Source organism: Pempheris klunzingeri, chromosome 13 (assembly GCF_042242105.1).
Source record: "Pempheris klunzingeri isolate RE-2024b chromosome 13, fPemKlu1.hap1, whole genome shotgun sequence".
In the NCBI taxonomy this organism is placed as follows: domain Eukaryota; kingdom Metazoa; phylum Chordata; class Actinopteri; order Acropomatiformes; family Pempheridae; genus Pempheris; species Pempheris klunzingeri.
This window is the reverse complement of record NC_092024.1, coordinates 13136749-13156685: the sequence shown is the minus strand read 5'-3', so window position 1 is coordinate 13156685 and position 19937 is coordinate 13136749. Positions and strand designations below refer to the sequence as shown.

Sequence of the window (19937 nt, the reverse complement as noted above, 5' to 3'; positions counted from 1 at the left end):
CTGCGTAAAACTTGGCAGTGTTGCCTTTGATTTATTCCTCTGGGGGAAGAAGGACGGTATTTGTGTGTTTGGAAGGGAAAAAAACATGGCACACAAGGAACGTTCCAAGTTCGCCACAGGAAATCAATTTATTTGAGAGGGCAGCCAAGCTAAAAATAGGGAAGCCCCAAACAATAGAGTTGGAATTAATTGCCCAGATTTTGTGAGAAGGCAAGAAGACTCCAGAGAGCCAAAGTTTGTTCTCTGTCTTGTTTTCATATGTGTGTTATGGAAATATTAGTCTGGTCTAGTTGTCATGTTATTTTGTTTTTGGCATATTTCTGCTTGTTTGCAGCTGTCAAAACAGAACTGAATCTCAATCATTTTCTTTCCTGATATGACGACTTACCACTTGTCAACGCTACTGCCAGCTGCCTTATTTGACAGGATATGATGATTTATCACAAGTTCTCCACAGTAAATAGACAATAACTGTTTTGTCACACTCCACTGAGTTCTAACTGGGTTTTCGGGAGTGTGTGAGGGAGTGCTGTAGGGGCCTTATGGGGGCTGATGTGCCGTTTTTAATGAGATCGCACAGCAGTGTTTAAATATTTAACCGTTCCTGGTGAAGCCTCCCCAACAGCCGCCAGGCAAAACTGGTGAGGTTTCATACAATCATCACAGACTATAGAGCACCTATCCCCTGAAAACATCAGAAAATAAGCTCAACCTGAATATATAATGGAATCCTGAATACACAGCCAGCTGTGCCTAATACCAGCACCTATCGACAGAGATGCTGTCTTTGCCCCTGCAAATAAGTATTCAGACACCATGACAAAGGGTGAGCATGATGATGAAAAGCTGTTGAATTATACATCTGTTTTTTGATGGGATATTTTCAAAACTTTTTTCTCTCCCGACAAAGTAATTCCCCCATTTCTGTCTCGCTTTTGCCTTTTCCACCTCATTTTGAGCTTTGCTGCATGTTTTTGACAAACATTTCACCACCGATCAGTTCAACTCCTACACCCTTCATGTTTTTACATCCCACCACCCGTCATTCACAGAGAATGGCGCTGGGGTGTCTGCCACCACCTGCTGTGTTCAGAGGGAAGCGGTTGTGCTGCGTATGCATGCGGTGTGTTTACGTGTACTATGGGAGTGTGTGTGTGCATGCTGGAGGAGTGGTTGTAGATGAGATCAGGCTGGTTGGACAACATTTGGTAGGAGGTGTGGGCCAAAAAGGCACGAGAGGGCTGAGAAAGTGTAATCGTGGTCATGTGCTTTAATTTAGTCTGCTGGATAACTCAAACACATTGATATAATATGATTATTTTCCCTCAATCTTGTTTAGAAGTCATTAAAATATGAGGTTACTTGAGGATGCTATTTTAATCTTAGCTTTTAAATGCCCTCTTAAACATAATTTGGAATTTTCTTTTTGCAGTCACTCTGTTTTAATCAGATTTTCTAATCCAATTTGGTTTAATGCCTTTACACACCAACCCTGGCAGTTTTTAGGATGCTTAGGAGGTTGAGGTTGCTTAATTTTTAGGAAAGATGCAACATACTGTATTTGCGGGTGAGGATAGTGTTTGGGAAATGTGCTGTACCTGCCAGCTGGAGGGATCTGGAGGGACCACAGATGACAACATCCGCAGCATCTCCCTTCACTGTCGCTTGCCCCCCCAACCCCCACCCATCTACCATCCTCTCCTCCTTTTCCAGTCTTCCCCCTCGGCTCCTCTCCCCTCTTTTATCCTCCCTCCCCCATCGCAGACAGCCCATCCCCGCCTGTCTACCAAGCAAACTCTGCTCTCCTAAAATCCAAAATCATATCCAGTCACTGCTCTGAGGCCCCACTGATTGAAAGGAGCATTATTAGCCCTTGCTAACCTGCTCGTCGACTGTGTAAAATGTTGTTTATTTGACAAGGGATGTATATAGACATTGCTGTAGGGTCTTTAGAATTTGGCAGACACTTGGTGGCAAATCATATGCATGACTCCTCTTGCCATGCCGCTTCATGTGGCTGCCAAGTGAGGCCCACTGGGGTCTTTGCCAGGGGACCCAGACTACTATTCAAGCCCCCCACCCCCACCCAACCTCACTCCGAACACACACACACACACACACATAAAAACACCTTGTGCTTTCTCGATGCCCTCTCTCCCTCCCCCAACCTGTACCAGCCCTATGCCCTCCCTCCCTTGCCCCCCCAGTCTCCATACTGCACTCATTATTAATGATCTGAGGGACAGCTTTCATTTGATCTATTACTTAGGATGGGATGGCGGCTGCTGTGCTGCTGCATCCCTGCTGGATCTTTAATTATTTCATGGAGGGCTTTCCTCCTCTCCGCTGCTCCTTCTCTGTTGTGCAGATGAAATATTGAAGTTGAGGAGTGTAGTGCAAAGTGGCCCCATACAGGGTGAGGTCTGTGTGTGTGCGTGTGTGTTTGTCTGCTTTGTGTCCGTGTAGTCTAAGTGTATTGTATATCTGTGTGCATGGATGTGTGTGTGTGTGTGTGTGTGTGTGAAGCTGGGCTCAGGCAGAGACTTATTTTTTCCATAAATGTAGTTTGGACTTTTATCTCACAACTTCAGTAGTGAGGTCACAGATTGGAAGCAGATTGCATAAGTTAACTTTTTCCTCAAACCACAGTTAAAGTTGGAAACGCAGACATTCACTGTGTTGATGTGAGTTGTTGTTATTGTTGTTGAGAATACTGAGTGTATCCTTGCTATCTGACAAAAACAACTGATCCAATCCTTAAATGTTTCTATGAGGAAAAACACTATTAACAAATGTAAGGAGAATTATTTCAGTGCATGTGTAATGTACTGTGATTATGGGCCATTAATGTCATATTACAGTCGTGTTAAGGGGCAATAATGGCGTGATATTACCACTCACTTTTTGTTGCCAAGAATAACAAAGCATAACAACATCTGACATGGAAATATGGCTGACACCGCAGGCACACACAACTTTGCATTCAGGTATGATGTATGGTGTAATGCCTAATTGCTTTGCTCCCCTACTTCATAAATTTTGGACTCTCTAGAGACAGAGGCTACTCTATTAATGGCAATCAAAATTCCACACATGTATGTGCTACATTCATTTTGTGTCATACCGCACATCCACAGCATCACCAAGCAGCTGAGGGCTGATGAATTCAATAAAACGTTCTGTGATACTTCATGTGAGCGCGATACCTCATGTTGGAATCCATACTCCATAAACATAATGACACCTTATTTTAGTTTATTTGATTACATGTGATAGTATGATTTGCATCTGCAGCACCTCTCCACTCAGTAAAACACTGGATTGCTGTAATTGGTAGTAGGAGTAATCCATGTGCTTATGTGGGGGAGCACTGGAATGACATTGATATACAGCGCTCCATTAATTGCCATATGAATAGGGTCTGCAGTGGTTGGCGCTCTGCTGATGCATCACAGTAAAAGAGATGGGTCACTCTGTCTTCTCCAGCCCGCAGCTTTGCCAAGCTCATAATTACTAAAACCTCCAATTAATCTTCCCATCACATAGGCCAAATATACACTTCCTCCATATATGAGTTACAGTATATGCTCTTAGTAAATGTGCAGGCTCGTGTGCACGTGTGTGTGTTTACACGAGTAGGTACATTTGTGTGTGCGCACTTGTGAGGGCCTGTGCCCATGAGAACATCAAGTGCAAACAGTACTATGTGTTCTCAGTGTACTCTGTAGCTCCACAGCGAGCCACGCAGGTTATCAATACAAGTGGCATCAGTTGTGTCAATACCACACATTAGAACTGAAGGGAACTACCATCTGTCGTGCACTGCGAAAAGGACACCATCTTCCTAAAAGGGAGAACAGCGTGTTTACTGAAAGTTCATATGCACTATATAAGCAAGCTACAGCACAGACACAGTTTGTAAAACAAACTTCTTTATGTAAGACATAATCACTAAAAGGAGACTCCAAACACATATTTAGTGTAAGTGTAATTTAATTTGAAACACATTCTTATAACAAATTCAAAGTATTATATCTGAATATAAATTGAATGCTGTTGCGGTTTACAGTGTTTACAGTTTTGTGTAACGGTTGTGTGTTTTAACACTTGGATTTTGTCCATTTATGTAACTGACTGGCGTTTACATAAATATTTCTATCCATTTCCTCAATGTCGGTCCAAATACAAGTGTTTGTCAGTAGGTGCAGCTAGTAGCAGTAGGTGTCTGAAGGCTACGCTGTGTCTGATTTCTGAGAGGTCACAACAGCAGCTGAATGGACACTTCTTCCTGACAATACTTGTGTGTGTACCTGTGTGTGTGTGTGTGTGTGTGTGTGTGTGTGTGTGTGTGTGTGTGTGTACATGAATATGCATTCCTGATCATAGAATGAAGTTCTGGCCCCTGGCTTTTAAACTATTTACTCATTCTGACTAGAATCCCTTCTCTTCTCGTCTGGCCACCGTTTCGCCTCCTATCACATTCACAACACCTTACTGCCACCCAGTGGTGACAGGACGTACTACATCCACTTGATGCTTGGACGACAGCAGGGGAGATGGAGAACTGTTTACAAGTGGCATTTGCCCCTAATTAAAAGCAGCACTTGCTGCAGCACTTGGTCTGCAGAAGGACTAGCATCTACAGTGATGCAAGCTGGGCCGCTGATCCTCCTGTAAGCCTCCTCCACTCTGCAGAGACACACACGCACACACACACACATTGGTCAACAAGTGAGGAAAGTAGGCATAAAAAAGCAAATAACACTTTACATTACACTGAATTATCTGTTTTCAGGACAACTTTCAGTATTTTGACTGCTGACAGTTTTGGTGGACAGTGATGTGAGTGATAAAAATGCACAACATCTGAGAAATTTAGAATGAGAAACGGCACAGATGGCACACACATTTCCTAAGACAAATGAGCAATAGGCCTTGTGATAGTAATTGTCCAAGACTGCAGAATCTCTCACTCTCTCAGCGGCAGACAGTCAACTCCCTCCGTTTTCTAATTCTGCTGGCCCAACATCTGGCTGTCCCGTGTGGAAAGGCCATTATGTCAGGATAGAGGATGAATGAAAGTAGCCATCGACCTGTCTGTGTAGCCACTAACTGGGCCGGCAGTGCCTGTGAGTTTTGACCAGCTTAATGGAGCACAACAGCTCAGCAACTAATCACCTGCTCTTTCTCATCAGCTGCTTCCCCCGTGGGACAGTAATTGATTGTTAAGTGTTTGATGGATCAGACTAAGACTGAGCTGACCTGACTCAGTGAAACGTGCAGTACAGTTTGCACCCCATCTGTGGTTTCATGTTTTCACACTCAGAGAGAACTTTTTTCATCACAGACTGTGGAACATTTGTCCACATGTCACTCAGCTAAGTGTGTCTACTGTGACTTTTCCGTCTCTCTGTCTTTCTGTCATTACCCACGCTGGGTGCCTTGCAGTAATACTGTCATTACTGGACCTTAGTCACATTCATAGAATAGTGCTTACGATGAAATCCCAATGACACCTACACTGTAAAAACTATGTTACAATATACGCCTACTAACAATGTCCAAATTGTCAAATTACTGCAGTACATACAGTTTAGTGATTTTCAGGCTTAAAACTTTCTTTTCTTTTTCTCGCATCTGTAATGAAATAGTTTTCAATAGTTTTCAGTTCAACTTCACTTGTTTCAGGGATTTGTTAACGATGCAGATGACTGTGGTGGTGTGATCGTTATAGAAATGTCTTTAAAAACTACTTTATTTGTATTAAAAACAATGAAAGTGAACACAACCACTGCCAGTTTTCTTTCACTTGCTTTAGAAAGAGTAATCCAGTATTTGTGCTGAAACTAGAAGTTGATTAATAAATTACTTGATCTCCAGAAAATGACACAGCAACTATTTTGATAATTGATTAATCAAGTAAACATGTTTCTCCGTCTCCAGTCTGGGCATGTTTTGCTTTTCTCCCTTTCATATGACAGTAATTTGCACAATTCTGGCTTTTGGACTGTTGGATGAAAATAACAAGTCATTTGACGACATCTTGGATTTCTGGCCCTTCCCAGTATTTTAAAGGTGTAAACTTGTAAATTCAAACTTGTATGTATCATACACATATATTATGTACATCTAATCCAAATATCTCACTTGAGTCTGAAAAGCTGGTTTTGGTCCAGCTCTTGCTCCTCTTTAGTCTCTCCTTGATTTCTGTTCCTCAGCCTCCTCTTCCTCTCCTCGGGGTCCAGGGTGAGTAAGACCACCAGGCTGGGCTGGAGCAGGTCACTGGGCCAACGGTAAACCTCTGAACCCTCTGCTGGAAGGTTGCACACTGGGCCGCTCACTGCTGTGGCTATGGCATAAGCTGCTGTGCTGTGCCAGAATCTGTGGACAGAAAATGGGTGATGGATGGATGGATGGATGGATGGATGGATGATCAGGTTAACCAGCCTCACTGGAGTAGGAGATGTTAAACATTAAATTGTAGGTCTAGATCCCTGTGGAGTGTATCTATTGTCCTCTCTATTACAAAACAGGTCAAACAACAAGCAAACGTCTCGACACCGGCGACATCTCAGCTGTCTCTACCTGTCAACGATGACAGGTGTCTTCATGCCCTCCTGGCCCATTTGCTCTGCTGTGATGTAGTTCCCCAGAGCGAAGAAGGCCCTGCGGATGAGGGGCGGCTCCCGATCAAAGCGGGCCCTCGAGGGGGACAGACACTGGGGAGGGGACCGCAGAAGAGCCGCCCTCAGAGTATCCCTCAGAGACTCCGTCAAAGTGGTCTTACCTGCGATGGGAAGAGAGGGGGGAGGAAAGAGTCACCTCACAAACAAAGAAGGAACAGAAAGTTTTCAGAGAACCAAAGGCCGAATTGATGATACTCTTAAATGTAATAAGGGACTGAAGTGACTCTTGAAAGGTTGGCTGACCTAAAACTCCCATCCTATCCACGTGGTTGAGTTTTCATGAGGTTTGCAAAGAGTATTAGACGAGCAAGCTCCTCAATAAACCATTTTCACAGTGATGTAACTTTTCTGAGGTCATGATACATGATATTCCATTAGGCGAAGCTCACTGGCAGATAATGGCTTTAGCAGAGGACAACTGGCCATCACTTTAGCGAGACATCTATACATCAAACTTATCCCATATTTATTTATGAGGTAATGGCATTAACCTGTGGCATCCAGACCCTCTATGACAATAACAGGGAAGTCTGGTTTACTTCTGGACTCCGCTCTGCTGGGCAGCAGCTCCAGCACAGGCTTCGCCTCTGGGATGATGTCACCACACTGCAGGACAGACACAATCATTTTTTGCTGCTGTGAGAGGAGCCGTAGACTGTGGTACACGTTAACACACGCTGCTGTGGGCCACCTGGCCCTGATGGATAAATGGAAGAATCAGGTGCTACCTAGAGCCTCTTGGTGTACTGCTATACCCTCCTCTACCACATGAGTATGCCATTCTGCCATATCTTGCAAAATAGGATATGTGTATATCATAATGGGGCTGCAAGAACCTGTTTCATGACTTCATAGGCCTCATCAAAGCTGTAGAACACATCGGAGTTGATGATGTTGAGAGTAGATGGGTGATACTCTGGCGCTTCTGAGGGCACCACATAGTAGCCCTGTGACATTTCCATGGTTTCTCTGTCTCCATTAGACCACAGATGCTGAGTCCACAGCTGACTGTCCCCACTTCTCAAGTATGAGCACACAAGCACCGGATCACGCTGCATTAAGTCTCGCAAAATTCTCTCTGACTGGGATGAACTCTCTGAATGATCCTTTAAAAAGTACCCCTTGATGAGAGAGTCCTTGACATTGGGCAGAAAGGAGGACATGGGAGACACATCGCACTGTGGAGGCAGGTCTCGCATCAATTTCTCTTTGAGCTCCCAGTAAAACTTGGCTCGTCGGACTCTGTCGCTGCTGCAGACCAGGAGAGAGAAGCACCTGCCGGGGATTTGCGCTTCTCTGAACGGCCGCGGCTCTTCTTCTCCACGATGCTTCCCCTGAATGGAGAAGTAGGAGGGTGCCCCATCCAGCTCCACTGAGAAAACACGAGAGGACCACTGAGGAAGGAGAGACATTGCGCGCCGTGTCATCTGCTCCACCAAAACTGAGCTGATCGCTTCACCAGCCTGGTTTGGTGCCACTAATTGCGAGGCATCACGCGATCTGTAGGGAAAACGAAACGAACTGCGCTAAAACTGAGAGAAACGAAACTTAAGAGAGCACTCAGAGGGGGTGTGTGTGACTTTAAGCCAATGCATTTACTCCACTTTACTTATGTTTTCCTTCACTCTTCAGTTATGTTTCTGTAAACAAAACAAAACAATTCTAATAAATAAAACACACCTAGAAGTATGACACATGATCGCTGACTCAGAGACAGGAAGGTGGTGTGACCTAAAGGTGTGGCACAGAGGGACCCAGGGTTGGTAAATTGTGGATGAGGGAATAAACGAAAAGAAGCTCTGAAAACTGCATCGATCTTTATTAACAGCAATTAATACATTGTTGAGGGCTAAAAAAAAAAAAATAAGCCAAGAAAGACTCAGACACAAAATCTAGCAGAACAGTCCTTTATAAACTCACAGTAAAGTTATGGTTAGTTAGTCATAGTTGGACACGCCTGCTGAGTCGCATTCTGGCACTCAGCTGGGTCTCGTTTTCGATGTTTGTAAACAGAAACTCAGCTGTTCGACCTCCTCTTTCCCTTTTGAACCTGCAGCCTTGTATTTAAGACGCGTCCTCATCCACAGAGCAGGCAAAACTCGCTCGATTTCAAGATGCTCCTCTCCTCTGTGTTCGCGTCTCCGATGATCCTGCTGCAGCTCTGCATCAGCACCCTGCGCTCCATTTACACCAGCTTCTTCTCAAAGGGTTGGCGGCTGTCAGCAGGAGCCTGCAGGGGACAGACTTCACCTGTTGACGGCGAACGGAGCCCAGAGAAAGCTGAAAATGCGACGACTCCAACAAGCGTCAACTATCATTTTACGCGCAAGTGTAATTACAAATGTGGATTCTGTTTCCACACCGCGAAGACGTCCTTCGTCCTGCCTCTGGAGGAGGCCAAGAGGGGCCTGGAACTCCTGAAGGAGTCAGGTAAAGTTGGCATCGCAGCAAGCTCTGGTCTTCTGCGTGGTTATCGACCCTCTTGCATGCAGTGAAATGAAATTCATCTCTCTGTTTATTAGGCATGGAAAAGATCAATTTCTCGGGAGGAGAGCCTTTCCTGCACGACAAAGGAGATTTTCTGGGGGAGTTAGTAAGGTTCTGTAAACAGGACCTCCAGCTCCCGAGTGTCAGCATCGTTAGCAATGGAAGTCTGATCAGAGAAAGATGGTTCCAGAAATATGGTAAGACTCCTGATTACTGATAATGTTGTAGAACAAATCCATTATTTTTTAACTTAAGTCTTTCTATTTACTGTATTTTACACTAGTTTGGACCATGTTCACAAGAAAGAAGAAATATGCTGTCATTTGGCACCAGTGCATGATCTTGATCTCACTCTCTCCCTCTCTCTTGCACCCCCTCTCTTGCTCTCACTCTCTCTCTCTCTCTTTCTCTTTCTCTTTCTCTCTCTCCTCCAGGTGACTACCTGGACATCCTCGCCATCTCCTGTGACAGTTTTGATGAAGCAACCAACCAGCTGATTGGCAGAGCTCAGGGCAGGAAGAGCCACCTCGACAACCTGTACAAGATTCGCACCTGGTGCCAGCAGTACAAAGTGGCATTCAAAATCAACTCGGTCATCAACACCTTCAACGTGGACGAGGACATGGTGGAGCCCATCATGCAGCTTAACCCAGTCCGCTGGAAGGTAACCACAGAAAGGGAGAGTGCGTACAGTAAGACTGTGTGTGTGAGTGTCTTTAGGCGCGTCGTCACCCTCGCCATCTGTGCTCCCTGTGTGCAGGTGTTCCAGTGTCTGCTGATTGACGGCGAAAACGCAGGAGAGAAAGCGCTGAGAGAGGCAGAGAGGTTCGTCATCGGTGAGCAGCAGTTTCAGGAGTTCCTGGATAGACACAGCAGCGTCCCCTGCCTTGTTCCTGAGTCCAATGAGAAGGTGTGAAATTAGTAACAGCAGCAACAAACATGACAAATGAATATAAACTCGTCTTATTTTAGCTAAGCATTTTACACTAACCCATGAAACCTTGCGATGTAAATGAGCTCTGATTAGTGTGATCATGTTGGGTGACAGGTTTAAGACTAACAAAATTGAAATTTGTGGCCTTTGTTGTGTTCACAGATGAGGAATTCCTACCTGATCCTGGATGAATATGTAAGTACCGTATACAGTTTATGGACTGGACACAGTCCTCCTGAGTTTGCTGCTTTTACAGGCCATAACTGTTTTCCCTTAATTGAACTGTTACTGTGACTGAGCCATTAAGTTTGCTAAAAGTGAGTAACTTTTTGGGGCATTTAAAAGTCATTCAATTTGCATTGCTTGAATTGAGTTGAAAGGCTTTAGTTTGGCTTAATTCTGATCATTTAAATGTGCAAGTTTTTAGGTATTTGGCTGGGGAAGAATCTAAATCTTGTTTTGCCCTCTAACTGTTCAATACTTGGGTAACTTGGGTGCGTGCCACTGATTTACTCTTTCTTCATTTTTCAGATGCGTTTCCTGGACTGTCGAGAGGGAAGGAAGGACCCGTCCAAGTCCGTCCTTGATGTTGGTGTGAAAGAGGCCATTAGCTTCAGTGGCTTTGATGAAAAGATGTTTCTAAAGAGAGGAGGGAAATATGTGTGGAGCAAAGCCGACATGAAGCTGGAGTGGTGAAGACCTGCATCTCGATTTATTTATCGTTGTTTATTGATTTCTCAGATAATTCGTGCAGTATTAATATAGTTATTTTATTTTATCTGTTACTTTTAAAAGTTAATGTGATGCCTGTGAGTATTGGAAAAATGTACATGTACATGTACAATACAAGACATGTTGAACTGTCAGAATTGTTGCACTTATTTGCTTATTATTATGATTATTACTATTTCGTTCCTGCACTGCAAACACTTGTGTGACCAAAAACAATATAATAAAAATATCCTTTATTTAAAAAAAATAAGAAAGTGTTTTAATTTATTGTTGTCAGCGTGCAGCATGCTAAATTATCATGAAAAGTCACTTTCTGCCATTATGGCTAATTAAAGAGAAGCCTAAAGGTGCTTGCATAAGATAAACAGCTAAACACTGATGAGAAACATACATTATGCATCATTTTTGGTCAAACAACTTCAATAAAGCTACACTTTGCTGTAATCATATCCAATATACTAGATCAAGGCGAGGCAATTTTATTTGTACAACTCATTTCATTCTCTGAGGCAATTCAATTACAGAATAAAAAAATACAGTAAAACAATTAATAACTGAAAAGTGCAAGAGTAAAAACAAGAAAAACGGGATATAAAAGCCAAAAAACAGGGCAAATGGATTAGAGAAGGGAAAGGTAAATTGAAATGATATGTAAAAGATATTAAGAAAATAGAATTACTTGTGTATTACAGTGCAGATTAGATTAAGTGCACTGTAAGAGCAGAAACTAGTTACACTGGCTCTTTTAATAGCACATAAGATCCTGTTAAGCAAGTTAAGCAGATGCCATGTGTGACTTTAACAACTGAGAGGAATTCTAGCCATGTAATCCTCAAGCTGAGCAAGAACTTATCTTCCATTATGCCATTATTAAACTGTCAGCGGCTGTTCAAATGCAAAGTGCATTCATATTGTTCTGCTTTGCATTTCGTTGGTAACCGAATATTTTATATGGAAGTACAAATCATGTGAGCTGTAGCAACATGATGACTGTTTCCCTCATGATAACGCTCGGTGGACTGTCTTAACGCAGAAGATAACACTGGAAGTTAAAGTCCAACCTTTTATCCCTGACAACATGCCGTTTCCTATAAATATATTACAACGCCATCCGAAAACATTTTCTCATGACTCCACAAAGTTTCACCACCTGTCCTGCAACCAGGAGATAACTTTAATGAAATAGTGAAACAAAGCTGACCCTCATTTTGCAGGGGATTCTGCAGAGGAGGACCCCTGGAGTTCAGGAGAGTTTTATCAGCTGATTTTGAAAGCAAATTCACTCATACATGTGTATAGTTTTGGTTTAACTTGCTCAAATGATATTGGTCTCTTATCCTCCATCCTGATACAACAGGGGCGAATGAAGTGCTTTTTATTTATCTATTTATTTGTGGCTGTGGCTCAGTGGGTCATCCCTCAATCGGAAGGTCGCTGGTTTGAACCCCGGCTTTCAACATGTTGAAGTGTCCTTGGGCGGGACACTGAACCCCAACTTGCTCCTGAAGCAGCTTCAGTGTGTGAATGTGTGTGAAAGAGCAGCCTCCTCCTGTATGAATGATGTGTGAAAGAGGATGTGATGTAAAAGGGCTTCGAGTGGTCAAAATGACTAGAAAGGTGCTACACAAATATGGACCATTTATTCATTTTATTGGTGCACAGATTGAAAAAAATACACCAGAAACTAAACTCCCCTTGCCTTTACTGTATTGCGTTTGTGTCATTTGTCCAGGCTCTGAGAACCGTGGAAACAGCCTCCTGCATGTCTGGACCCAGCCAGCAGGAAGTGACAGAATATTGCGATTGCAGTATTTGGCCAGCAGGGGGCGCCGTCGCGCGTGAAAAGCTGGCGGGTGCTGCTCTGAGCCGAGCTGATCTGATCTGAGCTGAGCTGAGCTCTCCTCTCCTTAAAGCGGCGGCGCAGCACAGCAGACGGGAAGCCTCTGACGAACAAATGGCGTCGCTCCAGTGCGAAGCAGCTGATTTCCCACCGAGCTCGGCAGCGGGGACGCGGGAGAGGTAAACACACCGCCCCCGGATTCTGTGCAGCGAGGCGGCCTTTTGCTTTCCGCAGGATTTGTGTAGCAGGCTGGACGCTGCGCGCTCCTCTGTAATCGAGAGCAGACCGCTGTTCCGGTGTCCAAACAATCCCACTGTCAAGCCAAACAGACAGGAGAGTGTCCGCTGCAGCTTGTGCTTCCCTCTGGGTCGCTTGTTATTTTGTTATTCTCGCCGATGGTTGTCGGGTTTTGTGTTTCACCAGGGCCTGATCTCAGGCGCTGTAGGCGACAGTAGCGGGTCAAATGTTTCCACCTCGACGTTGGAGGGACACATAATGAACATGGGCATCACCCCTTCAAAGATATCCTCCTCCTCCTCTTCCTCCTCTTCCTCCTCCTGCTCCGCCTGACTGGTCGGTCGCGTCTTCGTTAATCCAATCCAGGAGATCATCTTTTCAACCTTTTTCCTGAGGTTACACCATCAAGACGGCGTTATCTCAGAAAGCCAGGTAAGGCTGCTGTGCTCCAGTGCAGTGGGACACACAGGACGAGCTGTGGCAGCTTATGGCCTCACTTACAAACTGCTGTCGCATTTTATTTTCGCCATTTCCTCGTTTTTACAGCAAGATGTGCTGCACTTGGCCCTCAGCCTCGGAGGTGTCAGCAGCCACTTCTTAAGTGTAACTGAGAGCCTTTTAACTCCTTGCTGGGCTGTTTGGGAGGAAACAGCTGGGCTGAATGGGTGACAGAGCTGTGGCTGCAGGTACAGTAGCTGCTTCACAATGACATCAGTGAGGGTTTTTTTTTTCCCCCCCAGTGTGTCCATGCAGTCTCTGTCTGTCTACGTTGCTTTTAAACCCTCAAATCATGTTTGTTTCCCCACGCAGCAGCTGCAGAGTGTTGCTTTTGAACTCCAAGCCTAACGTGCTCAGAGTGGATGGCTCCGCTGAGCTCTCAAAGGTCACTCTGTGCCCTGCTATTTCCATTTTAAGCAGCAGGTCCCCCCTCAGGGTACAGTCAGATTCTAGGCATCGCCATTGAAACCAGGCTGCTAGACAAACAGAGCATTCCTGCAGTGGGCGCAGGCCTCGGCTGTGAGGTGTGTGGTACACTGAGTGTATTTTCTAATCTCTGTCTGTCTCTCATACCTGGGCATGGCGCTCTCATCACTCTCCTCTCAGGTATGTTTGTGTCAGACAGCGGCTGATGGTGATAATGCGAGGTGTTTTTCCTCGATCCCTCACAGCTACGGAGGCCAGAGTGTCATCAGCATCCTGCAAAGACTTTTTATGTCCATTAAATGTCTGATGTCAGTGTGTGGAGTAAACTGGCTCACGTCCATGTGGTGTGTTGTTAAGTGCTTGGTTTTGTGCCTTGCACTTCATGAAACACACTCAACATATGGACACACACACACACACACACACGCACAAGGCCCATCCTGTCATAAACCTCGGCTTTTAAGATCCCTCTCATAGTGTGTTATCGATTCTGTCTCCAGTGTCAGGCTTCTAGTCATATTACAGGAGCACGCACTCGCTCGTTCTCACACACGTATAGGGAACGCTGTGTGTTTCACATGGAATTACACATGACATGCAGGAGAGGCTCTGATGCCCTTTTGTTTTTTGTTTTTTTTCCATTCCCGCTACAGTTGTCATTGGGGAATAAGTGCATCAAGCCACCGCTTCTTGCTGCAGATTTGTTCAAAACAAGACAAAGATGGTCTGTACAAAACAGCAACACATTCCTCAGAGTGACCAGCAGCAGCCAGTCCGTTCCCAGAGGAGAGAGAGGGGAGATGAGTTTACTTTAGAGTGAGAAGGAATGAGGTTATGATGCCCAGAACTCTACGTGCCATTCCAGTCCAGAGGGAGCACAGTCGTGGTCAAAAATACACACATATGAACGTACATGGAAATGCGTACGTACACATACGAGGGAAAGTTTCTATAGACAAGGAGGGGCTGTGGTTGTTTTGGTGTGCTGTTGGCCGCACACAGCAGGCTCTCTCTCTCAGTACAGACTTAGTGTTTATCTAAGCCTTTCGTGGGCCTGCCTGACCTTGGCATTGCCATGTGCTGAAAAATATTAGTGCTGCGTTTTGAAAAGGGTCTGCTGCTGAATATGTTACTGTGATGATAAGGCACTTTGGTAAACCTAACAGATATTCTGATTACATAGACTCAGCTTTGGCCTTGAAGCAATTTTCAAGCCATGTTTTTACAAACAAAGCAGCTCACAGACTTGCAGTTTTATGCCTTGAGGCCGGGTTATTCACACTACTGCACTGGACTGTATGTGGAGGACTAATAATACAGTAAAGGTAGCAACTGCGTTTTTTCTGGCCCTCAGTTTGTAGGGTGTCATTTCACATTCTGTGGCAATTACACAAGTGTGTTTGGGGAATAAAAAGTGCTTTGGTTTTCTAGGCCTGAATCAGTCTGAGGCAAATTTCCACCTCAGAAAGAGGCTATCTGGCCGTGTAAGAGCTGTAACTCTGTTCAGCTCTGCTGTAGATCACAAAGCAGCACCTAATGTTAAGGAGATTAGTGAGCCTGAGACGGAGTTGATCTAGAAATGTGACACACATTTTGTTTAAATACACTTAACAAGTAATTAAAACTCAATTACTGCCAGTTCCTCATTACCTTAGTCTTGTTGGAGTGATTTCACTGAATTGAAGAGGGTCTGTGAGGGCAGGAGGACACCAAATATATAATTAATATGCTTAGGTAACCAACATTTCTAAAGCCACTTAGCTGTCTCAGATGTACAGTACGTTACTGCAGTGTGCATTTGCTGAATCACTCCTTTATTCCTAGTAACATTTGCACGTCTAGAGAAGTCATTTTGGTGTAATCTGACTCCAGGGGTTGTAGTCTGCCTTTGTGCAGTCAGTTTGCCAAGGATTATGCAACAGCTTAAATGCCATTTCAGCAGGGTGTTGCGAGTGTTCAGGGCGGTGCTGGTTTCCAGGTGCATAGTGTTTAGTGTTTGTGTGTTTTGGGGAGGGTTGTGTTCACACTAGGTAGTCAACAATGCAGCCACTTGATTCTTGATTGCAGCCATGAGCTCCAAATGATGCTCATGGCTCAGCAAGCGCTTTAGCTCCATGCGTTATGGCTTGTGTCGTTTAGGATCGCACTGGGACGAGAATGGGTCTGTTATGAGAGCATTATCTGACGCCCATGTTTGCTGAGCTTCTCCCAGACGGCCGTTCGGCATTTTGCAAGTGCTCTTGCCGGCTCCATCTTCTCAGATAGGTAGGGCTTGTAAAGTGAGACGCTATTCTGTAAGAAATGCACCCCTGATTGTGCTGACGGTCTGACACTTTCCAAGATTTAGCGTTTCGGGAATGTGTGAACTGCAGCATGCCCTTCGGGTGGAGTTAGTCCCACATAAACAAGCAGTGAGCACAAGTCACTTTAGACAATGAAAAAACGGAACCTCATCTAAACATTCAGGTTTTGCCTGTGAACTCAATAATATGTGTTTATTTTCTTGGGACAATGAAGCAGGAAACACGCAGTCTGTATGTGTTATACTGACTGTGGAGTTCCTTTCAAGCTGTGCTGCGTTAGTAGCATCCACCCATACGTACATACTGACGGCCTAATAAGGGCCACAGCCAAAATATTACAACTCTTAAGATATTTTCAGTGCAGCTTTAATGGGCTTTTATGGAAGGAAAAAAAATTTAGAAAAGCTTTCTAAAACATTTTTGGTTCTTACTTTGGTGTCTGTCCCACGCATTCACACCACACGGGGTTCCTTTAAAGTTACTAATTTGGAAAAAAGTCAGGAAGAAATATTTTCCTGGAGGAGACAGTAGTTGTTTTCCACCTACGGTAGATTCAATGCACTATGGTCCAACAACAAATCATGTTTGATGTTCATTAAAGGGGTGCAGCTCACCCCTCAGCTCGGCTGGGAATAAGCCAGTCTTTGCTCTTGCTATGTCTGTCTCTAACACTGATGCGCTCCACCTACATGCAAAAACAGCAGTATGCAGCACGTCCAGGCCCGTATTCTGCTGAAAGTCATTCTTGGAAATATTGGAAATGACTAACTGGAGTAGAAGTAGATGAGTCAGGAGGTCGGCCAGGATCTGGGAGTGCCAGTGATGAACCAAAAGATGGTAATGCCTGGCTTGAGTTAGTGCAACGAAGGAAGAAAACTACGAGCTCATGTTCAGTGGAGATCTGATTACTTTATGATTCACATGCTGTTAGTCTTTGGGGACAGGCTCCTCAAATTTAAAGGTCTTGCTAGTATTTTGTCTGACTAATAGTTGGAGCACAGTATTGGTCTAAGCACTGGAGACACTTTTTTCTCCCCAGTGAACCTGCAGTCTTATCAGTCCCACTGAGACTTATTTACTTAATCAAACAAAACAAGTTGTAATCCTTAAGATTTCAATCCTGGTTGGTTTGGCAACAGCATTGGTTACCGTGGTAACAGCAAAGACTCCTGGAGCAGCTACTTTGTCAGAGATACAGTAGAAGAGTGTTTCTTTTACCAGCGCTGCCGAATAAACTCTGGTATCATAATGAAGAAGTCAATCAAAAATGATTACAACTGTGATCTGATTGATGCTGTGTAGAAGCAAATAGTTTTCCCAGACAACAGCAGAGCACAGTTAAAATGGTTACCTTGCTCATATGTGGTTGCTTCTTCTTGTTCCATTAAAAATTATCCACCATCATCCGAAAAATACAGAAAATGACCACTTTCTTGTCTTGTTGACACATTTTGGATAGCCAGACGTCGGGGCGTGGCGGACCCCGCCAATAAAAACTATTATATAGAAAGATCATTTCTGAATGTAAATACATTGATGGGCTCTTGCAGAAAAATGCAGACCATAAATGGTATCAAAAATGGAGCTTGGTTTCATGATCGTTTTAAGGACTACAACTGGTGCGATGGTTTTGTTTGTCCTCCTGTGATGTTACATTTACATTTCTGAGCTGTGATAGTATAAAAGTACAACTTTCAACAGACAACATGAGGCAGTGGGAAGTATTTGACCAGTTTGCCTTATAGTACTGCTAGTTCTTTGACCTGCAGTGTGTGGGCCTTAGGAAGGATAATGAGATTATAGTTCTATCACGTTATCTGAAAATATTAGTTTTATCAGTAATTCTGTTAACAGTTTTCTCCTATACTTATTACTGTCTGATATCCTTGTTATGTCCCAACCATGACAGGGAGTGCCTCACTTGTGGCAGCTCTACCTACACTCTGGGTGACTGAAGATGTTAAACCTTGAAAAACCTTTCTGAAAGTTCTTTCTGAATATGGAATATAAAATCTCAAAAAAGGAAAAGAACCCAGCAGTGAATGCACTGTGATTTAATCAGTGAAAGGGCTCATAGAACTCACTTAAAATGTGTTACCATGGTGGTGTAATTTCTCTTTTTCCCACTCTTTTGATATGTAAACTCACAAGGAGACACCTGCCCCTTGGAGTGTTTCCTCCTCTCACTTTTAGTGGGTTTACATCCTCTGTGCGTCTGCAGCAAACCCAACAACAGGACGTCGGCGCATTTCCTAAGGTACTCTCTTGGCTTCCTCCTTCCCATTCTCCTGCAGTGGGACTCGGAGACCGGGTCTGCTTTACAAGTTAGCAGCTCACCAACGGCAAGCATGAGAGCTGGAGGGCAGAAAGAAAGCGAGAGACAGACTGTGCCGTTGTGTCGAGGTGTTTAAGATTTAGAAAGGCCTCTGTGGAAGATGATGTGTCGGGAGCGTCTCGGCCGTGGAGAAGCTAAAGCATGAGATCCTGGGATGACATGTGAAACTAGACAAGTCCTGAGTCTGTACCCTTTTTGGGGGGGGGGTTCTGCATGGCCCTAACTCGGCGATTAATGAAATTGCTTGTGAATTGTTTAGCCCACTGCTGGTGAGAGTGTCACCCTACCCTGCAGATTAGGCTCTGAGTGCCTCTCTGTTGGAGTGCCTCTCTCCTCCTGTGACCATGAAAACTCCATTGTGGAGTGGAGCGACGGCAGCCCTCACCGTGCAGCAGTCACAGTCATTACTTTAGCATTAGCTATGTAGTGTTCTCATTATAGTCATTTCAGTGAAATAAAACTGTGGAGATGATATAACTCTGTTTAAACGTCTGGATCAGTACAGTACTGTGCAATCACTTTTTATAGTCAGGTGAAATGGGGCATATTTTTATCTGTTTTTCTTACTTTTTTGCTTCTGTATAAACTTATTGCAGACAGTTCCTTTATAGCCAACACATGCGAAATAACAGTTAGTGTTGCCCAGTGGCATGGTGGTGGATTTGTCCCAAGGGTGTGCATGTGTGTGATTATTATTGATGTAGTCCCAAAGGATCTATTATTATCGTCTGTACATTAAACGTGAAGAGCAAACACTGAATGCTGAACGTCCTCGTGGCGTGTAAAAGGAAATCAGTTTCATGTGCTCATTGCCGTGAGTGCGAACACTGTGTTTTATGTGACGTCAACCGATAGAGCGTCTTTAAGAGCCTGTGTATGTGCGCTTGTCACATGAGTCACAGTAAGACCAGCTGGCTGATGATTAAAGGACGATAATGCCATTTTTTTAACAACTGAATTTATCAAAATAATTGATCCTACCAACATTTATTGTCTGTGTTTGTTATAGCTTTTCCCTCCATATAATACAGCTACATTGTCATGTTAGAGTATCTGATGACACATTCCTCCATTATTCGAACACAAACCATATTATTAGTTTATTCATCTTAGCTCGGTTGACAAAACAGTGTAAACACAGAATGGTGTCACCTGCAAAGGCAATATCCATTTTTTTTAGTCAGATAAAGGAAGGGATTTAGAAAGCACCAGATTTTAATACGCATGTTAGCCATGAATTTATGAGCAGTACGTGTTTTGAAATGCAGTGTTGCTATATGCAAATAGCATTGTGGCATGGGGTCATGGAAATACAGATTACATTAGTTCAAGATCAGCAAATATCCTATTCATCCTCTTTTTTTTTTGTTTTTGTTTGTATGGCTCTAATAAGAAGTTGTCTGTAAGCTGCCGCATGTTCTAATTGGCTTTAATCAACCATTTCTTTAACGGAAAAGAA

The 19937-nt window shown here is 44.0% G+C and overlaps 3 protein-coding genes across 3 annotated transcripts in view; 2 read left to right on the top strand and 1 right to left on the bottom strand.

The window, feature by feature from the left end:
* Positions 1-4056: 4056 nt before the first annotated feature.
* cmpk2 (cytidine monophosphate (UMP-CMP) kinase 2, mitochondrial) lies at positions 4057-8121 on the bottom strand. The gene is made up of 5 exons (XM_070842363.1): positions 7523-8121; positions 7178-7292; positions 6586-6787; positions 6148-6381; positions 4057-4689 (listed from the first exon to the last, which is right to left on the bottom strand). Exons 1-5 carry the CDS (start codon positions 8111-8113, stop codon positions 4569-4571), a joined length of 1263 nt encoding a protein of 420 aa, XP_070698464.1. The 5' UTR covers positions 8114-8121; the 3' UTR covers positions 4057-4568.
* Positions 8122-8709: 588 nt separating this feature from the next.
* On the top strand, positions 8710-11040 carry rsad2 (radical S-adenosyl methionine domain containing 2). Its single transcript, XM_070842364.1, has 6 exons — positions 8710-9116; positions 9209-9370; positions 9608-9837; positions 9934-10083; positions 10270-10302; positions 10639-11040. The coding sequence occupies exons 1-6, from the start codon at positions 8801-8803 to the stop codon at positions 10801-10803; spliced, it is 1056 nt and encodes a 351-aa protein (XP_070698465.1). The 5' UTR covers positions 8710-8800; the 3' UTR covers positions 10804-11040.
* A 2226-nt stretch (positions 11041-13266) lies between these two features.
* Positions 13267-19937, top strand: part of rnf144aa (ring finger protein 144aa) — a 29075-nt gene continuing 22404 nt past the window's right edge. The window contains exon 1 of the mRNA XM_070841825.1: positions 13267-13348. The gene's annotated coding sequence lies outside the window, so the exon portion shown is untranslated. The remainder of the gene's footprint in view (positions 13349-19937) is intronic.